At 36.8% G+C, this 20,751-nt stretch overlaps 1 protein-coding gene across 1 annotated transcript; it reads right to left on the reverse strand.

Moving 5' to 3' along the window:
* Window positions 1-12,462: 12,462 nt before the first annotated feature.
* Window positions 12,463-13,329, reverse strand: LOC149167288 (uncharacterized). Its single transcript, XM_089430437.1, has one exon. It carries the CDS (start codon window positions 13,327-13,329, stop codon window positions 12,463-12,465), a length of 867 nt encoding a protein of 288 aa, XP_089286563.1.
* Window positions 13,330-20,751: the final 7,422 nt, after the last annotated feature.

Below are 20,751 nucleotides of genomic sequence, written 5' to 3' on the forward strand. Positions count from 1 at the left end.
AACAACAGATGAAGAGGATTGCGATGACCTGCTATAATTCCTTCCCAAAAGCATCAGCAAGGAAATGAATGATACCTTGAATAAGGAAATTGATGAGGATGAAGTTAGAAAAACCATATGGGCTCTTCAGCCGGATAAAGCACCAAGACCTGATGGCTTCCCCATTTGCTTTTATCGCGTTTTCTGGGGAATTATAAAAAGAGATCTGATTAAAATGCTCAAATGTGTCCAGCGGAAAGCCAAAATCGGTGATTACACCAATGCCACTCATTTAGCCCTCATTCCCAAAGAAAACCGACCTTCTTCTTTTAGTTGATTTTGTCCCATCTCCCTTTGCAACTCGTACTACAAGATTCTAACAAAAATTCTTGCTTCTCGCCTCAAATATTTTCTCCCTTCTCTCATTTCTAAAAACCAAGGGGTTTTTTTTGGCCAATAGACAAATTATAGACTCTATCCTCCTCGTCCAAGAAGGTGTTCATTCAAGCCAAATTAGGAATGAGAAAGGATTTGTCCTTAAACTTGATTTAGCCAATGCCTTTGATAAAGTAAGGCACACCTGTCTTTTAGCTGTTTTAAAAAATATGGGATTTGATGCAGCCTTTTTAAATCTCATCAAAGCTTGCATCTTCGGGCCCTGGATCTCTCCTCTTGTTAATGGACGACCTGGAACTACTTTCCAATCTTCGCGGGGTCTTAGGCAAGGTTGCCCTCTTTCACCTTACCCCTTCATTTTGATGGCTAAATCCTTCAGTAAAGTGCTGGACTTCAAGCAGAGAGTTGGTCTCATCATTGGAATAAAATTTGGGAATGGTGTAAAGAACATTAACCACTCTCAATTCGTTGATGACACCCTTCTACTTGGAGGATCATCCATGATAATAGCCCAACGATTTAAGTCTCTACTAGACAAATACATGAGGTATTCGGGTGGTCAAGTCAATCAGCGGAAAAGTTGTATTTATGGATGGAACACTTCAACACAGGTTCTGCACAGCATAGCCACTATCCTTGGGGTCTCCTGCAATTATGAATGCTCACATTTCACTTACCTGGGCCTGCCAATAAGTATAGATCCCTTGAAGGCTGAAGTTTGGGACACAGTTATTTACAAGATGAAGAGAAAGGTGCAGCATTGGGGTTCCATCTAGCTCAACCTAGATGGCTGCCTCATTCTTCTCAAATCAGGTATCTCCTCCCTACCTCTATATCAATTTTCTCTTCTTCAAGCTCCAGCCTCTTTCCACTACAAAATGGAAGTCATCCTCCGCCAATTCCTCTGGAAAGGAGGGAAAAATGACAAAAAGAAATTCAATTTAGTTAGCTGGAAGTAGGTCATCCAATCTCAAGACAGAGGTGGTTTTGGGATTAGATCCCCCAAATTTCTTAACCTTGCCTTTGGAGGCAAGATTGCCTGGAGGCTTATCACTGGTCTCTCATCTTGGTGGAAACGAGTGTTGGAGGTGAAATACCTAAATTTCCAAGGGTAGCAACTCCTTGATCAGGATATCCCTATCAAAGACTCTTCCAAAAGTTGGTATCTATGTAAAAAAGCAATTCCTCTCATGACCTAGAATATCTCCAAAGCTCCCAAATGAGGTGCTAATATCAATATTGGATCAGACAAAATAATGGGCAGGCAGCCATTAAACAGCCATGCTGGAGTCATTCCCATTCTCACCTATTTTAATAGTATAGGAATTCACCACCTAGACCAGATCTCTCTGTGGAACAACCACTCCAATTTATGGTCAGGATGGACATTCCCAGTCATTCTTGTTCATCTCATGGCTAGTCTTCAAGCTCTTCAATACCATTTGCACGATATAGCCCTAATTAAAAAGAATGAACCTGATGGCTTTCGCTGGGACCTGTCAGGCTCAAAGTATACTGTTCAATTTGCTCACCAGCACATTTGCAACAGCCATTACCCCATGTCCACTTGGAACTGTTGGAAAATGATTTGGAAACCTGAAGCTCTAACAAAAATTAAATTCTTTCTGTGGACCCTTCTGAAAGGGAAAATACTCACTGTTGATAACCTTCGGAAGCGGGGTATTATTAGTCCTTCATGTTGTCCTAACTGGCAATCTGATGAAGAATCTATACAGCATCTTTTTATTGCCTGCCCTTTTGCTAAAGTCTGTTGGAGAAGTATATTCCATAACAATCACATCCCTTGGAGTGATCAGGACTTCGTAGGAGAGGTTATTCAACAATGGAGGAAAAATTACCCTTGGAAACAAAGAAAACACAACACAGTAAAAAGGGTCTGGGACACCCTGCCCCTCACTATTTTATGGTCTATCTAGCTCGCCAGAAACCATAAATTTTTTAAGGTCAAGGACACAATCACTAGGAATCTATGCAACAAAGCAAGGAGTCTTGCTTTGGAAACTATTTCAGTCAAAAACTGCAGAAGCATAGACATCACCGATCTTACTGTGGAAGAGCGAATTTTCATTGGCTATATACTGAACAGAAATAATAGTAATCAGGTTGAGGCCACCACCAGCAACAGGCAAAGTAAAAGGTATTAGAGTTGGAAAATTCGTCTTAAGGAGGAAGAATTTGCTACATGGCTTAAAAACTGCAACACTTATTATATTTTTTTTTATAGTGCCTCGAAATCGAATCCTGGGATTGCTGGAGCAGGTGGAGTGATTTGCAATGCCAATGGAGATTGTATGGTCTCATATGAATGGGGGCTCGGGCACCTTTCCAACAACAGGGCTGAGGCTTTAGCCCTGTATCAAGGCCTCATTCAGCTCAGCAAGCTCGGTATAGACACAGCTCACATCTTTGGAGATTCAGCAGTTGTTATTGGCCTCATGGCCCAAAACAAAGATTCGCCCAACGTCCTTCTCCATCAGTCCATCAGCAGGTGAAAAAACTTGAGCCAGTCCTTCATCACTCTGACCTTCCGTCACATCCTTCGTACATTCAATAAGGATGCCAACCTTCTTGCCAATAGGGCATGCAATAGAGCACTGGGCAGCCTTCCTTGCAATAATGAGGAATCTCATCAATATCTGCCATGACACCAAACCTCCTCTGTTCTTTCCAAGCCCTCAAACCAGAAATCCCTGACACCTGGAACTGGTTCAAGATCCTCATGATCCATGTCCAAGACTTTATCTGCTCGATGATCCACCTTCTTTCAGAAAATACATTCCCCTCTTTTGCAAACATGAAACCCTCTGACTTATCTCATTTCATGACTTCTGTTCTACACTTGCTGTCTCCCTCCCGTGACTCCTCCTCCCTGCTTAATCCTCAGCGCCTCCCATCTTATTTATTTGCACTCCTCTTTTCCCCCTCTCATTCTGTCCTCAAGTATTCCTGAGCTTTCCTCCCATTGGTTTTTTCTTCTAACGATCTAATGGAACAACACCTTTTTTTTTCTGCAGAAAAGGAATAGCAGAAAAAATGGAACAACAGAAAAGGAATAGCAGAAAAGAAAAATGTAGCCTCAACAAGTTCGTCAAGCTTGAAGCAAGTCGGCGCTAATGAAAAACCTGAAGTGCCCACTGCTCGACACATCAGCCACAGTAATATAGATTGATATGCTTTGTAAATGTTGTTATTTATTACTGCAGTTTGTTAGGATTTACCTTTGGTCTTTGGTTTTTAGAAGCCCAAAAGGCAGGATTAAGGAGGAATTTTGTTTAAGTTGTAACTCCTTCTTCCCTTGCTCTTCTTGGTACCTCAGCATGTATTTCAGGAGCTCAGTCTCCTCTTTTTTTTAGATATATAATAGCAACTGAATTTGTCAAAAAGAAATAAAAAATAAATAAAAAATAAAAATGTTTTGACTAGATTAAACTATATAAGATTAAAATTAAAATAATAAAATGAATAATTATATTTATTGTGCTAAAAGGGGCTCTTCAACCTAGTAATGTAGAGATGTTATAATATCATGTTAAACATTTTGACTAGATCAAATAAAACAAAACAAATTAAAATTAAATAAAAAAAACATATGGTAGAGATGTTGCAATGTCCTATTTAACATTTTGACTCTGTTAAAATAAAATAAAAATAAAATTATATTATGATTATAATTATAATTAATTATAATTAAAAATTAAACCAACCTAGATTCATTAACTTCAGATCTACTAAGTGCTAAAAAAACTAACTATAATTATTAATAAAGCTTTTCGACTTATGGGGCGTAGAATAGACTATGATGGGGCGTATTGGTAAGACACTTTGTGATGTGAAGGTCACCAATTCAAAACTTTGTGGACAAAAATCCAACCATGTTAAGGGTTGGTGTGGCCTAGGCCAGGTGTGATCCCTGTTGATTTTGATCACTTAGATGTCCCTCAAGGTTCACACAACTTAGGTTAATTATGGAGTCACCTCAAGACTCACACAAATTAGCAAACAACAAACAACAAAATAAAACTTTTTGACTTAATCAAGTACATATAATTAACAACAACATAAACAAAAAAAAGAACATTAATAATAATAATAATAATTATAGTATTTATCTTAATTATAATGCATCAAATATTATCTCAAGATATCTGATCCCTGTAAGTGCTTGGTAGATCTGGAGTTACGATGGATCTAAACTGATATTTCTTATTTTTTAAAGTCATATGTTTATTAAATTAAAATTAAGATATATTTATGTTAATTTAAAAGTAATATTTGATTATTTATATTTTAATTTAAATCAAGCATGCATTATTTTTAAATAAAATATATATATTTTTTATTAAAAGACAAGGGCATCATACATTAATTGAGTATTTTTATTGACATTATGCATTTTATGGACAATAAATATGTTGATTGAAGAACCTTGTGGACTCTCTGCTTTTGCTAAGTCATAAGTTCCTAATATATCTGCCTTACAAGGCTATTGTACTCTAATAATTCACCATAGTAATACATATATAAGAGTAATCCATCAAGTAGATTAGGTGTAGGATAACTTCAAATATATATATAGTTCATCAAGTAATCCTTTAATTAAATTTATTTGAAGTTATCCTACACCTAATCTACTTGATTGAATACAATAGCCTGTAAGCCAAATATACTAGGAATTTATGACTTAGCGAGAGCAGAGAGTCCACAGGGTTCTTAAATCAACATATTTATTGTCCATAAAATGCATAATGTCAATGAAAATACTCAATTAATGTATGATGCCCTTGTTTTTTAATAATATATATATATGAGTATATCATCAGGTAATTATTTAATAAAATTAAAATGTTGTTTTAAAAATTTGGAGTCTCAAGCAATTGCTAAGTTGTAAATTTCTGGTATATTTGTTTTACAGGCTAAATGGATATACCCTGGTGTTATAGTGGAAACAACTAGGTTTGATCTTAGGCATAGCCTACATTACTCCAATGACTTACTAATTCACCATGATATATATCTATATATATATATATATATGAAAAATTATCCAATCATTCCTAATAAAAATATTTTTTTATTAAAGAAATGAATTTATCTAACACTAAATCATGGATTTAATCTTTTCACTAAGAATCCCAATAAAGATAGCAAGGAAAGTTGCAGGGCAGCAAGTCCCTGCCTTGAGTGGATTGTGGGGCTTTAAGTTCAGACTTACCTTGGGGTCCACCTCCCTTTAATACACAACCTTATGGGGTCCCCGAAAATTTTGAAGAATAAATGATGCTAGCAATGGCCATTTCACTTTCTTAGGCCCAAAGAAAAGATGATGTTAGCATTGGCCATTTCACTTGCTGAGGCCCAAAACACATTTAATCTTTTCATTAAGAACCCCAATGAAGATAACAAAGAAAGTTGCAAGGCAGCAAGTCCCTGCCTTACGAAGTGTGGGGCTTGAAATTCAGACTTACCTTGGAGTCCACCTCCCCGCTCGAAGTTCAGACTTACCTTGGGGTCCACCTCCATTTAATACACAACCATATGGGGTCCCTAAGAATTTTGAAAAATAGATGATGCTAGCATTGGCCATTTCACTTGCTGAGGCCCAAAACACATTTAATCTTTTCATTAAGAACCCCAATGAAGATAACAAGGAAAGTTGCAAGGCAACAAGTCCTTGCCTTATGAAGTGTGGGGCTTGAAATTCAGACTTACCTTGGAGTCCACCTCCCCGCTTGAAGTTTAGACTTACCTTGGGGTCCAACTCCATTTAATACACAACCATATGGGGTCCTTGAGAATTTTGAAAAATAGATGATGCTAGCATTTTCCATTTCACTTTGCTGAGGCCCAAACACGTTGATGAAAATATGGAATCCTCTGTTATATGGACATAACACATTATGTTATTAGAAGCAAATGATGTCTTTCTATTATTTTCAACCTTCCCACCTTGTTCGCATCATGTACATGTGTGGAAAAGTCTGACTTGTCATTGACATGACAACTTATTAGGGTGTCCTGTGACTTGTCAATGGCTATGTTAAATTTTTTTTTGTGAGTTGGGGTTATCCATACATTCTGAAGGATTTTTATTTAAGGTCACAATTACAAAATCAATTATATGATCATGAAACTACATTATAAGGTAAACTGTATTAATGGTGCCACTAGAAAAATTGAATGTGTCGTGTTCGTTACTCTGTATGTAATCTCTGTTGCACATAGTTATGAAAAACAATATTCAAACCTATCAAATAAGTCATTTCATTAGGTTGGTCCATAGTCCAGTGGTGTTGTCTCATGTTCCTTTTCTTGTTTTGTATTAGATTCCACATTGGATTTTGGATTTGAGAATAACTTCTAACTAATGGGAATCTCAGGAAACATTTTTGCTGCCTTTATTAATATCTGCTCAAATGTTATTGTAGTATATCTTTTACTGAATACCATTTCCTTTTTCTTTCTTAAATTCATTCATGCTATATGATAGGGGGACTTTCAAAACCTATATGGCCAATGATTTATGGTTGACCTCGACTTGTGAACCTGTCAAGCACTTCATCTACCTTTGTTTCATCCCTCTGTTTGTGATCATTTCTAATTTTTTTCTTTTTCTTTGGCACACAATTTACTTAAAAGATTGATCTTTTAGTATCAGGCCTCATGGCGCCCATCTGTGGCTTTTCGTTGTTATCTATGTGAGGTTTGTATTTATAACCTATAGTATAGTTCTCATCTACATGATGTCTTTATTTACAACCTATTACTATAGTGGCATATCTCTATGATGGGATTTGGTTCGACATTAGTACATAGTTCCTGCTTTTTTAAACATCTCTTGGTTAGGGAATGTTGAGCTAACATCCTATCTCCCATTTGTTGTTTGTTTTCTATGACTATGAGGCCCCACAACACTTGTTGGAGAATCTTATATGTTTTTGTCATCGCTCTTTTGCGATTCACATCATTATTTGTCTATGAATTCATATAATCTGAAACACAAATGGATGGCATACAGTCTCAATATATTTTGTAAATGATGGAAGTTTGTAAATTTATCAAGCAATAACTTGAAAGCTATTCTAATCTCATAATCTGAATGTTGGACAGTTAGATTGACTTGGATATGACGGAATTTACCTTGGGAGCATTTCTTGATGTTGTAATAAGTCATGGGATGATACAGAGTGAAGAAAAAGGAATTGGAGATTGGTTATGACTTACCAGGAGAAATAACAACAACGAGCCTCTATGGGGATCAGTCTAGGTTTCAGCAAATTTTGGCTAATTTCCTAGTGACTGTGATACAGTTCACAATATTCAACATGCCCTCCTTATACATACAATAACTTATGATCTAATGCAAGTGAATTTGATGTATTTTGTTGTCTTGGTTGTCTGAAATAGGGCAATTTACATGTGTTAATTCATGAGTAATGTCGTAATTCTTCTTAACAATTCCTAATGTCAACAGCTTGCAATTGCATCTATAATGAATCATTCTGAGATCACTCTATGCTCCACTTCTTGCAATTGCATCTCTAATGGCATTGCATTTTTCTTTTGAACATCTAATGCAAGTGAATTGGATGTACTTTGCATCTCTAATGGCATTGCATTTTTCATTTGAATATCTAATGCAAGTGAATTGGATGTACTTTGTTTTCTTGGTTGTAAGAAATAGGGAAACTTACATGTGTGAATTCATGGGTAATGCCAGAATTCTTCTTAACAATTCTTAATGTCAACTACTTGCAATTACATCTCTAATGGTGCATTCTGAGATCACTCTGTCCATTTCTTGCAATTGCATCTCTAATGGCGCACTCTAAGACCACTACTATCCTAAGTCTTAATTAAACACACCTTTGGCTCTAGTTGTGCTTGGGTCCAAAGCTGAGAAGGTGGAAAGACCCTCAACTACCCCCAGAGTGCATTGGCGTATGCTCCCATATTTCTCAATTCTTCCACTTTCTCCTTAATCAGTGAGGTATAAAAGTATTGTGTGCTGCCCTATTTTTGTCGACAATTTCATCGTAATTGTAATGGTTTTTCTAGCCACTTTTTACTCTTCTCAACTGCTTTTGATTGGATATGCCTCTCTTCAGTTGGATTGTCCTTTGTTATTAAGATAACTGAGATTCTTTTTCATCTTCCCTGTTTTCTTCCTTTGGAGGCCCTTTCCGTTGAATCTGATGTTGGTTATCACTCAGAGGGCTTGATTAATTCCTCAGCCATTTTCCCCACCTGGTTATTGTCTATGTATTCATGCGTCATTTAACCTTCAAGGACATATATCCACAGATGCACAAAGTAAAAGAAATAAATAGCTATAATTAGGTCTACAACCCAGAGACTTTGATGTGATCTATACTCTATCTTAAGTATATATTCTCGTGTATAAACTCACATGAAACATGAGGCTAGCATGGCATCGTTATTCAAAAGAAAAAGGTATATCGATCATTCACCATATACTATATCCTGAGTGTAAAATTTGCTTTCATTACAAATTTTCCCTCAACTCCATAAAATCATACTAAAGACAACTTTTTTATAAAATAAGTAAAAAATATAAATATTAAAACTATAAATATATTTTTATTAAATTGTATATTGAAATAAATATTAATATAAAAAATGTAAATTATTATTATTCAAATATTGTATTGAGTTTTTGGTCAACCATATTAATTTAAGTTAGATATTATATTGGATTTTAGTCAACTATATTAATTTAGCTTTAACTAAAAACTCAATACAATATTTCTATAATTTAACATTATGATTGAAATTTATTATTTTTTAAAAATAATAATATTTATTTATCTGCAATTTTATTACTTATCCAATTAAACATATTGAGACTATATAAAGGTTCCAGATAGTACAAATATCAAGCTTTTAGAAGCTGGATGATCTTGATCTTGAAAACAAAAATTGAAGGATGTGTTCCTTCATAAAGGGAAAAACCATCTGAGCCGTTCCAAACATCAGAAAACAAATACAAGTTTTATATGCATCACATGCAGAACATTTCTGAGATGAAACCTTGATTTCAGAGATTGTTGGACATCCATATATCATACATATACGAAGATTAAACAAAAAGGATGAAGAAGAGTAGACCTGGAAATAATCAAAGGAGAGTTAAGATCCAGGGATTGAGAAGTCCTGGATAATACAGGATTTCTCGCCATATATTACCTTCATGGACCAGGTACCTGTTTCTAGTAGAAGACCTTCCTTTGATAGGCTGTCCGCTTGCTAGTTCTGAGCACGGTAAATGTGTTGAATGGAGCAATCTTTCACAAGTCCCCAAAAAAACATAATCCTGTCCATCCAACCTACGAGGTGTGGGCTCCTAATATGGCAATTTCCCTTGACATGATCAATCATTGTTTTGGAGTCACCAAAAATTGAAATAGACTGTATATAAAAAAATGCAAAAAGCAAGAAGACCCGCTAGAGACCTCGCCTCAGCCATGTTGTTTGTGCACTTTCCTCCATTCCATGAAATAAAATATTGAATATTCTCGTCCATTGTGATGTGAACCCCACAACCACAAGAGTTTTGCTACTTAGCAGCATCAAAAAACGCTCTTGGGGTCCTTGAGAGATAAACTTCTTGCTCATTTTTGTTGCCACTTTTCGTTTTGGGCTGCTTTTTTGGCACGGAATCATAGATGGATATGATATGTTGCAAAATAGTCTTGAGGGGGTTCTTCATTTCTTTGAATATTTTGTTGTTCCTCCACCTCCATGCACACCATAGGACAATAATAATAATTGATCTCCATGAATCTCTCTGCCCACTCCACCATTCAAAAGCTGCATGCATTGAAGCATGAAAAACAAGAGGGAAACCATATAGAATTGCCAAGTCATGCCATATTTGCTGAATAGATTGGCATTGGAAGAACATATGATAATTGGATTCCTCGGCTGATTCACACATTAAGCATCTACTCGGCCCGTGCCAATTCCTTTTCTTTAGATTTTCCCAGGACAGATTTTTATTGTGGAACACCAGCCACGAGAAGTATATTAGTTTTGGAGGGCATCCTGATTTGCAGAAGACTAGTGGATACCTAGGACTAGAGTGCATGGTCTTTAATCCAATCAGATCTGTACAAATGTCCTTTACCCGAACTTGTAAATTTGCTTTTGGCACCTTCCAGATTAGATGATATTCTGGCTTTGACTGATGAAAGCCGCAGCTTCTCAGCGCATCCTTGACAGTGTTCCAATGCCTAGCCAGAGACTCTGACATGCCTAGATCAATGGCCTCTTTCCAAAGAGGAAGTGGGCCTTGCCAAGCTGTTATGAGCTTATCCCACGTAACAATACCATTTCTATGGAAAAAGATTAGAAGCCTTTCAAGGATGGATATGCTCTCTCGGCCGCTCAAGATGGGGTCTATTCCAATTAGGATTCTGCTACCAGATTGTAAGCTCCATTTCAGATTCTTTAGAAAATATTGCTCAATTTTGCGAAAACTGAGCCATATAGCTGACCCATATGTGGCTCTGATCCTTCCTAATCTGAACCAGTATTCCATGTCTTTACCTTTCATATATTTCTTTTTAATAGTAATGCTCCATGGCCCTTCCCCGAAAATTCCTCTCCACGGTGATTTGCATAGGAGTGCTTTACCAAAAGCCCTCAAATCCAATAATCCCCATCCTCCTGAGATCTTCGGCATAGATATCCTTTCCATTTTAGAAAGATGATATTTTCTCTGATCCAATTTGCCACCCCATATAAAATTTGCAGTTATCTTGTTCATTTTCTGGATGATACTTGCAGGGAGAAAAAAAATGTGTGCCCAATATACAGCCAGTTGCGTTAATACTGCTTGTGTTAGAACAATTCTTCCTGCCAAAGATAGACACTTGTATTCCCAAGTAGAAATCTTTTTGTAGTACCTATCTATTAACCATTTCCAGTCCATTTTAGAGTAACCCTTGGCTTTTAGCTGAAAACCCAGATATTTTAATCCGTCCTTGATAGATCTCATCTCTACTCCAAACAACTCAGAAATCCATTCCACTGTTTCCATATTGATGTCATTGTGGAAAAGGATGGATTTTGTCTTGTTTATTTGTAACCCAGTAGTGCGTTGGAACCTATTCAGAATGTTATTGAGACATATCCATGAGACCCTGCAGAGCATTGCAAAAATGAGCACATCGTCGACAAATAAGTTGTGCGAGATGTAGTTGTTCCTGCAAATCTTAACAGGCCTGCACCTGTTTTCAAAGACTGCCCTATTTATATGAAGGCTTAGAGAGTTCATTGCCAGGATAAATAGAAGAGGAGAAAGGGGGCATCCTTGACGAAGCCCTCTTTCTGCTGGAAAAAAAGGAGAAGGAATCCCATTTATGATGACAACATAGTTCACATTCTCTACACATGCCATGATCCAGCTTATGGAATTAGATTTCAGGCCGATCTTTGCTAATAAACATCTAATGAACCCCCAATCTAAGCAATCATATGCTTTTTGTAAATCAATTTTCAGAATGGCAGCTTCTGATTTTTTTGAGAGCATAGTAAACAGGCTTTCTTGAGTATTAGCGACGACATCCAATATATTCCTTCCCTTTAAAAAAGCATGCTGATCCTTTGTTAGAAAACTGGCTAATGTCGCTTTAATCCTTTCAGCAATAATTTTTGTGATGATTTTGAAAGTTATATTTCATAAGGAAATCGGCCTAAAATCTTGAAAGGAGTTTGCTTCCACTTTCTTTGGGATAAGTGCTATTAGAGTGGAAGATGTGATCTAATGAATGTTGCCTGAGATTCTTGTTGCTTCAACCATCCTCAGCAAATCTTGTTTGATGATATCAAAGAAGTGAATAAAGAATTATATTGTCCAGCCATCCAGGCCAGGACATTTATCCTTTTTAAAGGCCTTCATTACTCCTAGAAGTTCTTCCTCTGTTATGGGCTGAAACAGGCTATCTTTTTTTCCATCATCAAACATTTGTGGGGCCAGGTCAATACCCCACAAGATATCCTAAAACTTGCACCCATCCCTCCCTCTATATTGGCTTTTAAAATGTCTCATAGCTTCCTTTGAGATATCTTATTGTGAGAAGAGATAGCCCCCTGACCATCACTTATTTTCCATATGGTATTTCTCTCACGCTTGGAATTTGCATACTTATGGAAAAATTTTGTGTTCCTGTCACCTCCCTTGATCCAAATTGCCCTGCTCTTGAGTCTCCATGAGGCTTCTTCCCACTTTAGAAGATTTTGTTTTTTCCTTTCAAGCTCTTTTATGCGACATCTCATGCTAAAAGGAAGTGAGTTTGCATCCATAGCCTTGGATATATTGTCCAGTTCCCTCTGAGTTTCTTGAAGAGCCAATCTGTCCAACTGTCTTTTTTTAAATTGCCATTCTTTGACCACCTTTCTCATAGCGGACAGCTTGTCTCTAAAGGTCATAAACGGGGGTATCATGTCTTTTGCAGATAAATCCTTCCATGTTTTTGTTATGACTTCATTGAAGTCTGGATCTTCTAACCATATTCTATTGAATTTAAATGGGTACCCATTTCTGAAGCCCTTTTCCCTCCAGCTGAGATAAATCGGCCTATGGTCGGATATAAATACATTCCCAATGGACGAATAAGGCATGCCCATTTTATCAATAATGCTGACATGTACAATAAACCGATCAATCCTTTTTGCAATGTACACCTCTTCTATTCTTCCATTGTCCCACGTAGGCATCATTTTGGATGGAGTTATATCTACAAGATTTCTGTGCAGAAGTTCATACTTAATGCGATCTGCGAGCGGGTCTCTCTTCCTGCAATTCCCCCATCGTTCCTCTGAGCTTAGAGTTATGTTTAGATCGCCTGCAATCATCAATGATTCAATATCAAAAATTTCTGAAGCAAATAATTTTTCCCAGAAAGGAATCATGTTCTTATAAGGGGCGTAGATATTCAAGATATTAATGGGACAATCTTTTCCTCTGATAGATGCTAAGATAAGAATGCCCGAAAAGCATTTATAAGCTTTAGCTCTGATCCAAATAGGGTCCCATAAGACCGCCAGCCCCCCTGATAGACCCTTGGCTTCCGAAGCTACTAGATACCATGAGGGAAACATTTTCCTAAAATAGGATATGGACACATGATTGCTATGCATGGTTTCTTGAATTAAAATAATTTTTGGCTGAGCTGAGTAGAAAAGATTCTTTAGCACCAAAAATTTTAGGTCTGCTCCTAGACCTCTAATGTTCATAGATATGATGAAGGTCATTTGGAAGTTTTTTCAACCACACTTGCTCTAAGAGGCTGAATCTCTGACATATCGATGATGGGGACATCAACCAGGGACGGGTTTCTCACACCACTGTCTGTAGCATTAGTCCTCCCCCTAAAATGTCTACTACCTCCATTGTGCTTCTTTCTCCCAGTTATATTTCTTACAGAATTCAGGCTTATGAGAGGAGGCGAAGGATTTCTTGGTTTATGGATCGTCAAAGGTTCCAACTCAAGACATTTTTTGCTTAGAAGAAAATATAAGTCGTTGTCATACAAATTTGTTGGAGATGAGATAGGGGAGTTTAGTGGAGTAACAGATACCATTGGCTCTTTGCCTTTCATGGATGGAAAAGTGTTCTTTTTGGGCGTCGGTGAAGATGATGAAATAAGAATGGGATGGGAGCCCACTATAAAGTCCATGAAAGGTTGGATGGTCGGAGGGGGAGGAATTGCTTTGTCGTCCTTCGGTTATGGGGGAGGCGTACAAAGGAAAGTTTGAGTCTTATTTTCAGCAGAGAAACCAAACTTAACCGAGCTTTCAGGCCTGGAACCGAGGCTCTGAGAAAGGTCCTGAGAAAAATACTGAGGAGATTGGTTGATTTTGTTTTCCAGATTTTTAAAAACTTGCACAACATCAAGTTCCGTCGGAGATAAACTGGCTGTAGGAGATGGCTTCTCCTTTTCAGAGAGCAGAGGAGATTCTGTCCAGATCTTTCCATGAAACAGTCTGCTTTTTAGAGCTGGGCGCCGAGGGCAATTTTTAATTAGGTGTCTTGTCCTGTGACATGCAGAGCATCTGAAGGGGATTCCCCAAAAATCTAGTCTTTGTTTTATTTTTAAGTCTCTCCAGGAAATCTCAATATGGTCAAGAAACCCCCCCCTGTAGGCCTTTTCAATAAGAATCCATGCTATTCACTTGTCTTTTTCCCCAAGGCACCTTGGGTCAACATAGACAAATCTTCCAATGGAATTACCTATCTCAGCTAGAGTCTCCTTGGACCACATCTCCAGGGGAAGGTTTGGGAGCTTTACCCAAATCAAGTTATTCGAAGGAGTGTTTTTCAGAGGGTTGTACCCAATATACCACCTGTAGAGAGCAAGGAAGCTCCTTCTATGAACCCAAGGATGCTTCTGAATGGTTTCTACATCACTGGCGCTTAAAAAATGAAAGCAATACCACTCCTTCATGAGATTTGAAATAATGGGAGTATATCCAATCAGTGGTTTCCACTGAACCTCAAGCCATTTTCTCATCGCGGCATCATCCATTTCTGGAAAGTGCCATCTACCCACCAAGGCAAGGTCCTGTAGACTTTCAATTCGCTCAGTCAGGTGAACGCTATCCAATTTTATTGCAGCAGGCGAGGGGGAGGTTTTGACAGGGTTCCAGGCCTTGTTATAACAGCGTGCATGTTCACGCATAACCTTATCCTTATATTGAGAAACACTTTTCCTGTTGACCTCCTGAAAATGCTGCTCTCTTTGCAACCCTTCCCTATCCCTGTCAGCAACAGGCATCGATGGTTGGACAACCACGTCATCCAGAGTAGATTGCCATCCTCCAGATAACGTGGCATCCCCCCATTCCTTCTCGGCCTGAATTGTTGCCCAGATCATGGCCTCCGTGGCCGACGCATCTGACCCACAGTCCATGCGCCTCCAAAACCTTCTCCCTGGCTTAGCTATAGTACCTTTTGTCCTAGTTAGATTTCCAAATCGGGACTTTGTACCAGAATTTAATAAGCAGTTGACTGATCTCTGAACATAAAACCTAGATGAGGTAATGCCAAATGAGGGAATTTAAGACACTTCTGACACTGGATCTAGCGCCAAGAAGACTCAGGAAGGATGGTTCCAGATTTCGATAGAGGCGTGGAAATAGAAACAACCTTTTGGTCAGAGGTAATAACTGTGGATGACGACACTACTTAAGGCGAATGACTGAAAAGGGATAAGCCTAAATTCTTTATTCCCATAGGTATAGGACACGTCATCTAAGGTACATATCCCAAATCCCTATGAGATTTGAAATTCCATTCCAGAATAAACTATTAATTTCCGGTCCTATGTAATGGGTTTTCCGGCCCAGAAAACCAGGGATTCCGTTTTGGTGGAAAAACTACAGGCTACAGTCCATGGGAGTCTCGGATCCTTCAGAGAGTGAGAGAATCAGCTACAGGACCAAGCTCATGAGCTTAGGCGAAACCATTCCCAGTCAAGAAATCTTCTAGGCTTACAGAGAAACATACCAGTTCCTTGCATATTGCTAACTGGATGACGAGTCTTGGCAAACTATGCAACAACAATATATTTCAAAAATACACCACCAGGCTCCTATCTTAAATCGAAAATATGAACAGGGTTTATAAATCACTATAAACTTCTTCAATTTGTGTATGATTACCCAAAACATTCTGAATAATCCAAACCTAGAGCAGAGAGACTTAAAACATGCTGAGAAAAACAGATCCTGAACAGAGAAACTTAAACCATGTTGAATGTCCCAAATTCTGAATAGAGAAAATCTTAAAAATGGCCAATTAATAATTCAGACTCTCTTCCCATATTTATATTTTAAAGCGCCAGAGCAGATAAATTTTTCAAACTATAAAAACTCATTGTAACCGTGCAAACTCTATAATTCAGAGATAAAAAACTGCATCCCATAAGCTAAATAGATACAGAAAACAAAGACTGTAAAGGACAAAGAGTTTGACCTCTTACTAGGCGCATGCCGAGGGGAGAGCGTCTTTTATCCTCCAGCAAACCCAAAAACCAGTAGATTTGGAGTCAAAACAGAAACACCGAATGAAAGGGTGAAAACGATAATCTGAGAGAAAGCTCAGTGAGGCTAGCCAAAACTTTTCTCCCCCACCATAGAACTAGTTATATAATCGCTTCAATGGACGATAGGCCAGTGAAAAAAGGAGTGTGCGTGTCAGCCTATGGTTTAGCATGAATGGCTATAGACAAATGTCGTCAGGTGGCGATGGGATGAAGCACATCGGGTAGAAGACATGCATGGACGTTCAGACAAGCAGCAGCTTAAAACGTGGCGTAAACGAAAGCAAGACATGCACTGATTCTTCGGTTTACCTGCTTATCAGTGATTGGTTATGAACATGGCTGTGGCGACCTGGCTGTGGCGACCTGGTTGGTTGCTTTCGGCTTGCATCTCCGCTCGGCACACGCCCCGCTCAAGAGTAAGTACGAGTGTGAATCTCTTGACCTATTAGAAATATGTGTTATTCATTTAAAACATTTATTCTTGGTTGGCAACATGCTCTTCTCCTTGATACGTTCAATTTCGCTGCTGATTTTCAATTGTGTTATTCATTCAAAGCATTTAGCTGCTACCATTTTCAATTGGTATTAGTGAAGTTTCATGGCTCCAGTTCAAGTTATTTCGCTGGAATCGCACCAAGCGCGAGACATTCCAATTCCACTTCAGTAAATATCAATGCAAAGAGGCTATTTCCTATCCTAGAGAGCAAGTTGATTGATTGAAATTTATTTTTCTAATATCAGTAAATACATTGTATGGTTACCACCTAATTTTATTCACAGTGAACAATTTTAATTTTCTAATAGTAATATCAAATGTAAATATTTCACGTAATATTATTTAATGTAATATATTTTAAGATATATATATATATTTTTATAAGAATTTAGCGATTAAATGTAAATATTTTAAGTGATATTTAATATAATATATTTTAAGATATATTTGTGTTTTTCAATAGAAATGGTATAATTTTAAGTAAGGGTGTGTTTTTTGTTATTTAAAATATATTTTTGAATGTATAAAAGAATCCAGTGTCTAAAAACACCATAAAGCACTCAAATTTCACAAATTAAACAACTTAATCTCAATTTTTCAAAAATTTATCTCCAATTTTGATTAAAATTAAGGGGAAATTGTGTCATGAAAAGAGTCATTTAAACTATAAATTAGACTACACCCTTAATAATATATACATTTCAATAAAGCTATCTATATATATATATATATATATATATATATATATATATATATATATATATATATATATATATTTGTAAGCTTGGCACCATTACATCTTAATCATGTCCAATATATCACCCCGATAGAGTGGGGAATTGAACCAGTGACTTCACATCAAGGGGTGTCTTAAAAGAGCACCCAATCACTGTCTATCCAAGACATCGTGGATATAAAACAACATATATTTAAAAAAATAAAAAATAAAAAAGTGTGTGTGTGTGTCATATTTTGTAATATATTTTAAATAAAATATAATGATAGATGGCTAGTAATGGGAAAGGAAATTTTGGATTGTAAAACTATTTTAATTTAATTTATTTTAAACATTTATTATATTTAAGAAAATTATTTATTTTATAAATAATACATTGTATTATTTTCTTATTTTTTAAGTTAAGTAAATTTTAAAACAAGTAGTTAATACATCAAACAAGTGGTTGACTAATCACATTTCTTTCAAAAATTGTGCAAATATTAATTTACATTTTAAATTATATTTTTCAAGACTCTGAAATGGATTGCAACTTTAAGTTTCACTACTTTTTTACTAAGCGACAGAGACAAGCTACTATTTAGAACTCATCAAATGTTAAATACTTCAATATATATTTATCATCTAATACATTGAAAGAATTATGTTAATAAAAAATATGAATTTAATTGGTATTTATCAACTAATTTAATAATGACATGACATTGTTGGAAGATTAACCTATATATATAATACAAACTTAATTACTTACAACAAATTCATATTAAAGACTTCAATCAATTTATGTTTATTATCTTACCTATTTAATTTACTTATGTAATTTAAAAATAACATGATTCATATGAAAAGACATACATTTAATGGACAGTATAGTGAGAACATACCATTAACAAAAAACGTAGTCTAAAAAACGCACAAAATAGTCTGGAAAATAATGGAAATTTTGACAAGATTATAACAAAATCCGACGGAAATTTTTGAAAATTTAGGTTACAACTATCAAACTTCAGGATTTAGGTGCCCAAAGGTTCTTGATGGTACTGAGTTCATTTCCACCATCAAAAAAAGGATTCAAACACTTTGGCATTCTAAGTTTTTGAAGAAAAAAATTACTGGATTCTGACAAGAAAGTTGTCGTCCAGGCGAATTTGTGGCATCGATAAACAACGCATTAACGAAATACTTATTTCAATGACATCACATATTAGATTTTTCAATTATTTGTAATTATTATAATTATTTAATTAAATTTATCATATAACATAATGATAACATCACATTTAATTTATATTTTATCATTTTACATATTTAATTTAAAAGTAACATCATTTCTATTAAAAGACTTGAACCAATAGAGGATGATGGCTCTGTGGTGGTTTTTTCTGAGCGCTCTAGACTTTAGGTCTGAAGTCTTCATCTATAGGTGCAGATATAGAGTTATCAATAGGGCAACAGGCAAATTTCAGTAGCTTTCCTGTTGTTCTATCAGTAGGAAATTCAGTCGAAGTCATTTTCAGGCAGCTAGGTATTTTGGTAAGCTTAAAACTGATTGTCTCTTAGAGATCGTTCTCCTCAGCTATCATGGGAGCTCTGTGCGGCGAGGTTTATCCAGATATATTATCTCTATTTTCAGCCTTGAGGTTGTTATTTTTAGTTATTGTGAGCGATCTGTGCAGAGAGGGATTGGTTTTTAAAGATTTACCCTTAAGTAAAAGGCAGTTTAGTGGGGTTTGTCGGTCGTATCGAAAGCCTTATGAGGGTTGTTCGAGGTATTTCTACGATATGGACATAAAATAGGTGGATTATTCAGCGGACCCATTTGAGTTTGAGTCCATCTAGCAAGTCTATCCACCTCAACATCCTGAGATGGAAGGGGTTTTGACATCTATATCCTTAGCTCTCGATGTCTTCTCCTCCCTACCTGAGTTGGAAGGCATATCTCCTAGTCATCATCTAGTTAATTCTTATTCTATAGAACAAGTCATTGTACCAGAAACCCTTCTTTTTGAGTAAGTGGGCTTCTCAGAGGATGGTACCCAGTTTTGTCATCCTTCACTCAAGTAGGGGGTAGGGGTCCCTGAAGAAGCGGTTTATTTCCTAGAAAATGGTTCTAATCCTTGTGGTCTTGGAAGCCTAGGGATTGAGGTTATGGAATTGGTTGGTAATCTACGACCGGTACCTTTGAATTCTAAAAGAAGCTCATAGGGGAGAAGGAGTGAACCCCTAGGGTTTGAAGGGAAACCTTGTAAGGTGTTTTTGGTCAAGTAGGTTCTGATTAATTTTGGGGAGGCTAGTGCAAGGTTGTCAAAAGGGGTTGTGGTTTATGAAGGGATTATGGGTCTGGGTGTTGGATTTTTTCCAGTGTTTGTTGATGATGATCTCAATGATCAGAAGGGGTCACCTAGGGTTTCTCCATAGTAAAGAGGGGGTTCAAATGGTGAACAAAAATGTCCAAGTAAATCCGGGAAAGAGGTAAAATGTACAAAAGTAAAGGATAATGTAGAAGAACTGATTCTTGGAGTTGGTATTCAATTTAATACCATCATGGATGTTGTAGGAAGGGTTTTGTTTGGTCATGTTAGAGGTAGGAGCTATTTGGCAGACTCTCTTAGAAAGTGGGCCTCAGAGGAATGGAGCAATAACTTAAATCCTCTTCCTTCGGTTAACTAGAGGATGGTTTGCGTTTAAGTTTTAGAAGGAAGAAGATGTTGAGTGGGTCCTATCGAAATTTTGGGACATAGATATGGTTCCTATTTTGTTTAAATGACGGTCCTCGTTGTTCGTCCCAGATAGTGAACAGTTAGGAAAGGGTCTAGTTTGGGTAGGTCTTCCTATACTTCCAATGCAGCTTTGGTCTGAAGACATTTTTTGCTCAAATGGAAATAAGCTTGGGGATTATCTTGATTATGACCAATCTTTTGAGGAGATTGGTAAAATGGTGTATGCGAGGGTCCTCATCATTTTGGACATGAGGGAAGGTTTGGTGGTGAATTTGAATATCCAATTCTATGGTTATTCCCATCTTTAAAAATTGGACTATGAGGGAGTTTTGTTTC

This window comes from Pinus tabuliformis, chromosome 5_1, assembly GCF_031772625.1.
Source record: "Pinus tabuliformis cultivar Carrire ecotype Pingquan chromosome 5_1, CPIR1, whole genome shotgun sequence".
NCBI classification, from domain to species: domain Eukaryota; kingdom Viridiplantae; phylum Streptophyta; class Pinopsida; order Pinales; family Pinaceae; genus Pinus; species Pinus tabuliformis.